Source organism: Palaemon carinicauda, chromosome 27, assembly GCF_036898095.1.
Source record: "Palaemon carinicauda isolate YSFRI2023 chromosome 27, ASM3689809v2, whole genome shotgun sequence".
Taxonomy (NCBI): Eukaryota; Metazoa; Arthropoda; class Malacostraca; order Decapoda; family Palaemonidae; genus Palaemon; species Palaemon carinicauda.
In genome coordinates, this window is record NC_090751.1 from 35,731,062 (window position 1) to 35,738,777 (window position 7,716).

Sequence of the window (7,716 nt, forward strand, 5' to 3'; positions counted from 1 at the left end):
AGCTAATTGGATAACTAAGTAATTTCCATTATCCGGCAAAAGTAAAAATGTTATTTTAGGCTCTAGCAACTGCGGTACAATGACCTCGGTTCTATAAATTCACTTCCCCGCCGCCACTGGCCGTCAGGCAGTCAGTCTTCGTCTTACTCAAGTTGAATACGTATATCTCCTTTAGTGCAAAAATAGCAATTGGAATTATTTCGTTCACAGTACAATTGAACAAAGGAAAATGGCGTCTGTTGAGGTAGAATATTGGTAAGTCATTATGTGTGTATACTATATTATTATCAGCCGTTGTTAATCCATTGCACATTGCAGGATAAAGGACTGATACATATCACTCCCGTCTGTTTATTGTCTGTCTAACATTCTATACCCGTAAATTTTCTATCCATCTCTATTTCTTTCTCCAGCTTCATTTGCAATCTCTAGGGACCTTTTATGTTATTCTCAATGTCCAATTATTGGCTGTCATTCTCAATATGTCGTGCCCATGTCCATTTCATTTTTTACATGCTGTTGTAATATCCTCTACTTTAGTTTGTTCTCGTTTCCATGCTTTCGATAGGTCTTTGAGTTGTAACTAACTTTTGTTTTAAGGCTCCAAGTTTCTGATGCATAAGCTGATACTTGTAGGACCATCTGATAAAATACTTTTAGTTTTTAGAGACGGTGGCATTTCAATTTTCATAATCTCATTTTGTTTACCAAAAAATTCTTCCTCCAATGCTTATCTTTCTTTTGATTTCGGTCTCATGTATGTATGTATACAATACATAAATCACTTATACAGTATACTGTATATGCGTGATTTCTTTATACTTTTTTTTTAGGTTAGGTATGTTCCCATCAGATATTCCTTTATACCAGTCTTTGATTTGTTTGAAATACTTTAATTATAAACTATAGTTATTGCTAGATTCGTTTTTTAAATGACGCTAATTCAGTCATTAATAAATATCATTGATCATATCTGGATGATAAGTCCACAATCTCAATTCCTTTTTTACGTATAAAAAGCGGCGCTTCGTTGTCCTGCTTCAAGTGTTTATTTTATGATAAGACAGGTCTACTAAATATTTAGTCTTTGGTGACGTAATTCTAACATTAGTTCAAGTATAGTTTATATACATTAATTCATCCACTTAGTTTCCTATACTGTTAATCCGGAGAAGAAAACTGTATTTGTACCAAAAACCTACTGGCGAATCTTTTATCTTTTATAAGTGACATTGTAAATTTCGAAAAAAATATTTTGGACGCCTTCCAGTTAACATCCAGACATGAGCCCCTCCCCATTTCTTGCCACGTAGTTACGTTTCCAGGAATTGGAGACAAATCTAAATTTAACTATTGCGCTGTGTGATAATTGTGAGCCATTATTTATTCTGGACGTGGGAAGTACAATTGAAGTGAGGAATACCTATTCTAAGGCGGTGTATACCGGTTTCCACATTCCTGGACTTGCCTCTTTTTTGAAGGTCAGACGGTCGACTTACGGTCTCCAGTGGAACCTCATTTACTTGTATTTTCTTTGTATTGTTTGAGACTTCGTACAAAGGAAATTCGAAGATGGAAAACCTTGTAATTATTGAATTTAGATTATTAAAGGCACAACAAGAAAACCATTTTAACAAATGCAGATTTAGAAATCTCTTCTAATTTTCATTCTGTAAAACTCCAGTTCAATCACTGTTAGTGTGGAAAATGAAAATGCCTAAATGGACTTTTATTGAGGATGAAATATGCCGAGGATTAGTACAAAGTTTATACGTTATTTGTTATTGTAGGAATTCAGTAGTGATAATGTAGTTAGTAAATAATGTAAGCCGAGTGAGTCTCGCAAACACATTCCCCGCCGTTGTGTGTGTAGATTTACCATTCAGTTTTGCCTTTATTTATTTAAATGTATTTAGTTATACTATTAATTTCCTACTATTGGCCTTTATCTTCTGACCTATCATACGTAGACCCACATTCCCATTTTTTTTGCTCCCTCATTCAACGCTGAGCCAGACATCAAAATCGCCTATCATCATGACTTGGCAAAATCCACCTCGCCCCACCTTGCTTGGCAAAGCCACTCGTCCACCTTCATGGAACACACTTTTGTCTTCGGCGGTAACTTGTGTTTGTGACCAACACTATTTTGTTTTTCTATTTCAAGATGGATTCCAGTATTATATTTTTAATTTATCACTTGTGCTCGCTGGCACGATGAAATTCTAAGGTTCGTCATGTCTTTTATCTGTAATAGATTGGTCAAATATCTGCCTTCAGTATTTACAAAGATGATGAATAGACTTTTAAACAAATAAAACCTTGAGGTTTTAAAAATTTGTCTCTATGAATCTTGGCATGATGCCATTATATTTTTCTATTATAGAGAATAAAATCTTTGTATACATAAGGTCATTGGTGCAGATACCCAAATGGAAGTTTTCATAATTGCAATGATAGGCCGTAATAAGAAAAGTTGTTGCTAGTTTTTTTTTTTAATTAGTAATGTAGCTCTAGAATTTTATTTATTTATTTTTTTTTTTTTTTTTTTTTGTAGGCTAAAAGTTAGAAGCCATACACACACTCCTTGCGCAATGAAAAACTAGTTTATTGAAAAAAAAGATATCCCAAGGGTTTCGGAAGAAATATATAGTAAAATCCACATAAATCTACAGTAACAGTGCTTCAATTACATTAACAAGAGAACATTTTTTTTTTTTGTTAATAGTTCATAATACTGTAATCCTAGTTGGAAAGCAGAATTATAAAAGTTCAAGGAACCCAATAATGGAAAACAAAACTACACTCTGATAAAAGTAAAAGGAGAGGTTATAAGCATTAAGATTTTTTTTTTAAATTTTTATATAAATAGTATATTGAATCGAAACTTTGACAACTACTAATGTGAGCCACTTTTGCCTAGTTTTAACTTCTGTAGGTCCAGTTATTCAACAGTTTGATTACGAAGATAAATCCTCAGTTTGGCGATGGCCGAAATTAAACTTTTAGAACAATAGAAAATAATGTTAGAATAAACTGCATGCATAGTACTACCGAGTGGATGATACAGACTGGAAAGATCCAATCAAAAGACTGAAAGTTTTAAGGCTTTCCAGAGAAAACTGAAGACATTCTTGTTCTCAAAGGGCTTCAGTAGTGTGGATTTGACAATAAACGAGCAATATGTGATTGAAACGTTGAATGCTTTCGAACGAACATGATAAAATGACTGTGGAGGTCTTGTAGAGAGTAAGGTTCCCCTGTTGTATAGGACCAGAAAAACAACCCTTAAAGAAGAGTAAAAGTAAGTACATATGAAGGATCCGTTTCATGTGAAATCTTCCACAACATGCACAATTACCTAATTGAACAATGCTCCTTGAGATTTATGTTCATATCATGGTTAATTAACTTCAATTCTGTTTAACAATCTAAGATGAGTCCGCTGCTTAGGATCAGGCAGAACAATATTTACTTTGTGGAAGATTAAAGAGTTTAAGCATTTCCTTAAAGATATGCAATCTTAGTTTTATCAATATACTAATTGTATATAGTTGAACAGATAAAAGGAAGTTCAAGAAACCAGATGGTCACATAGTGAATTAACAAAATTACAAAGCCTATGGTGTGAAAAAGACCATGGATCTAGGGTGTCATAAATTACATTAATGTAATTATTTAATCTCTTGGTAGTAAAACAATTAGAATTTGGGAATTGATAAAATAGAAATATTTCATTCAAGAATCGGTATAAATATCGATATGAATTATTATATTTGTAATACTAAAACCCAAACAGGACATTGTTGTTTATCTAGCAACTTTTCAAATAAAAGCATTTAAATTTTATCCTCATTTGTAGCTGAAGCTGTGGAGAAATCTTGCCTTTTTTAGATATGATTTTTTATTTCTTTTGTGATATTCATTGTACCATAACGCAGTACCCAAAAGAGGACCATAATATAAGCTGGAAGTAACTAGACTCCTAAAACAGGTTTGTGTAAGTAATGTCGTTGCAAATTCAGGACCTGTCGTCAGCCGGTTTGGTGAGTTGGAATTTTTTTTAGGTTTTATATAATGCTTTTGCGAAACTTCAATTCTGATTATGGTATCTTTCTTTTAAGCGGTTCCTGAGGGTACGAAGGCCGCTTTAGGGAGCTCGCCAAAGTTATCAAGGCAAAAGTCCCTCAAGCGGAAGTTACTGGCAACGTTGGCCGAAGAAGTAAGTATTTTGCAAGTTTTCATTTTAAAAAATATTGATTATGCTAGAAACTAAGGACAAAACAGGTCATCTCATTCACGCTTCATGACTTTCTGATGATTGTAAGGAAGTCTTATTTCATAATAGGCCATATTTATAAAAGGAAAACATTTGGTTACGATGTGATAGGATATATTCCAGACTAAAGGCGAACCAACAATCTTATATTGAGGGGGAAGGGAGATTAATTAATTGACAAACTACTCACAATATTATTTAATGTCGATATGAGAGAAATATGAGGGAAATTAATAGGCTTTTATTCTTGGAAGCTTTTCATTGTGAAATGGGGTCCCGAAATTTGAAATATTATTAATGGAAGTCCTAATGGTATTAAAGATATTGAAATTTAGGTACGCATGCCATTTTTCAGTTATTTTATCACCTAGTTTTACTGTCTGAAGGAGTGGAATTAGAGGAAGACAGTGTTTTGAATCTGGAAAAGTAAGAAAGTACTTAGGCAAACTATAAAATCTGCTGTGCAGAAGGTTAAAAAAAAAAAAGACTAGTGAAATAAAAACTTTGCAAAGTTTTGGCTATGTAAATAAGAACAGCTGCATTCTGATGTCAATATCATGGGATTTAGTAATAATTCTTAGATTGAAGTTTGTTGAATCTGCGATACTGAAATTGGTATTGGAGGCCGTCGATTTAGAGATTTAAATGAAATCTATGATATTGATAATCGGTGTAATCATGGCAACTAGACTGCAGGTAATATGGGACCATCTTAGTTTATTTATTTTTTAATAAAGATGGTGTTTGTGGTCACTGATTGAAGGTATTCGAGATTTTTAAAAAGCAGCTCTCTCTCTTCCTTGTGGAGCTTAATGCTATTAAAAATTCTACAAGTAATATTTGATATACAACTACTTCTTTGAGGAAATACATTTCCAAAATATTGTAGACTTTGTGTTAAGCTCATTATGATAATCGAAGCCAGATAAAAATTCTGAAGGGTTAAAGGAAATTCTGTTAATGAGTGATCTAGCAATTTGTATAAACGTAAAAACTAATACTGGCTGAAAGTTTAATCTTTCTTCAGCTTCATTATTTCGCTAGAACTGCCTTCTGTTGTTTGAAATCTTTTAAATCACCCTGTTTAACTGAAGTATTAAGTTCTGAATCCAATCTTGTGTATTAAGGGCCACCATTTTATTAGTTTTTTTATTTCGTGCAATTTACTAAAACTACTATATTCAATACTATATTCACAGCTTCATCTGTGGTGGAAAATGAGGGAGGTTGGGCTGTGGCACCCTAGCAGTACCAGCTGAACTTAGCTGAGTCCCTGGTTAGGCTGGAGGAACGTAGAGAGTAGATGTCCCCTTTTTGCTTTGTTTCTTGTTGATGTCGGCTACCCCCCAAAATTGGGGAAAGTGCCTTGGTATATGGATGGATGGACTATATTCATGAATATTGTCAGATTTTTACTACATAGCTATTCCCATATGCTGTATACATAGAAGTGGTCTTTTGACCCATGCCTGAAATTTCATGAATAAGAAAATTCATTAATTATTGTGGGAACAAATATCTGCATTTATTCTGTTACAAAACATTTTGGGTAAAGTCAGATCATTGTCACAATTGTTAATTAGATTATCTGTATTTATAAAGTTGCCTTTATGTGCAAATGTGCAGTTTACGTTTGAGAACTGAATATGCCGATCGTGCAAAATGTTTAAACTTTGTATCAGAAATTATTATTATTATTATTATTATTATTATTATTATTATTATTATTATTATTATTATTATTATTGTGTTAGAATGTTATAAGCCCAAGGGATCCAACTGGGAAAAATAGCCCAGTAAGAAAATGAAACTAGGAAATAAATTACTAGAGAAGTAATAAAAATTAAAATAAAATATTTTAAGAACAGTAACAACAGTAAAATAGATTTTCTGATAAACTATAAAAACTTAAAAAAAAAAAAAAAAAAAAAGAGGAAGAGAAGTAAGACAGACAAGGACAAATAGCCTTGCGAGGAACGGAAAATGTGAAAACAGAACAATGTACCCTCAAGCAAGAGAACTCTACAAGACAGGAATTTATAACTTTTTTTCTTGTATTTCAGCTTCCTTCGAAGTTAAGGTTAATGGCAACCTAATCCATTCCAAGCTGGAGACCGATGGCTTCCCAGATTTTAGCGAGGTTGCCAGCATCGTTGCTGATATGGCCTCGGGTGGCGAGTGCCGTCGTGTGACCAAAATCAAGTCTAGTACCTGTTCGATTTTGTAATTCAAGGTGAGCTACTCTGAGTGTCTAAAATAATTTCTGTCCAATATTATTGTTAGTTTTTCTGTATGTAATGTGTGAATTACTGAAATTTTAAGTTTTATATACTATATACAGTAGTTGTTTTTTTTGGGGAGGGTTTTTGCAAGTCCAGTACCTGTTCGATTTTGTAATTGAAGGTGAGCTACTCTGAGTGTGTCTAAAATAATTTCTGCAATATTATTGTTAGTTTTGCTGTATGTAATGTGTGAAATACTGGAATTTTAAGTTTCATATATTATATACAGTAATTGTTTTTTTTCTGGGGAGGGTTTTTTCAGTCTTATATCATAGTTGTCCTTTTGGTTATATATTTGTTAGTTTAGCTGTACGTAAAGTATGAATTACTGAAACTGTAGTTTTATATACTATATATAGTAGTTGTTTTCGTCTGGTGAGATTCTTTGACAGTGTCGTGAATCATAGGTGTCCTTTTGGTTATGAGATTTTTGTTAATTTTGCTGTATGTAATGTATAAATTACTGAAGTTTGTTATATTTTCTGTATACAGTAGTTATTTGCTCGTGGTGAGGTTTTTCATATTAAAAATGCCAAGTTAATGAAAGTTAACCCTTCATACAGAAAGGAAATTTTTTGCTGCTGATTCCTTCCTGGTGGAATATTTCTTAATTTTGATAGTTTCCTTTCTTAATAAAGTTTATTAAATGCTTCTATGTGCAAGTAAGCAAAGTTCTTGTCCTAGTAACCATATTTTTGTGCTTAACCTAAATATTAATCGATGGTAAAAATTTTCTTTCAGATAAGGTGACATGTGATCATTCGTGACGTTTGAAGTGTCAAAATGGAGGCAGTAATAATGAAGGAATAAATTTTTATTGGCTGTTTATTTGATATTTGTTTTAGTTTTATGGACTTTCTTGTATTAAAATTGCTTGTTATCAAAGAGGATATTTTACGTCCAATGATAGATAAGGATTCCTCTTTTCAATTTTATTAAATCTGTAATTTTTTAATTTTTTGGAATGATTAATTGTCACCAGCCTCTTCCTTTTAGAATCTGTAAGTTTCTCTTAATTCACAAATGCTCCTTAGACATATGATAGGACTGGATTAAACACCTCGGTGTCTTCAGTCCTTGAAGCTTTAATAAGGATATTAGCGTCATTCAGAGATATTTGCAGATTTTATTCGCTAATAAATGTTAAGAAAATAA

At 32.6% G+C, this 7,716-nt stretch overlaps 1 protein-coding gene across 1 annotated transcript; it reads left to right on the forward strand.

Moving 5' to 3' along the window:
* Window positions 1-95: 95 nt before the first annotated feature.
* LOC137620687 (migration and invasion enhancer 1) lies at window positions 96-7,716 on the forward strand. The gene is made up of 4 exons (XM_068351032.1): window positions 96-255; window positions 4,125-4,222; window positions 6,343-6,512; window positions 7,303-7,716. The coding sequence occupies exons 1-3, from the start codon at window positions 230-232 to the stop codon at window positions 6,504-6,506; spliced, it is 288 nt and encodes a 95-aa protein (XP_068207133.1). The 5' UTR covers window positions 96-229; the 3' UTR covers window positions 6,507-6,512; window positions 7,303-7,716.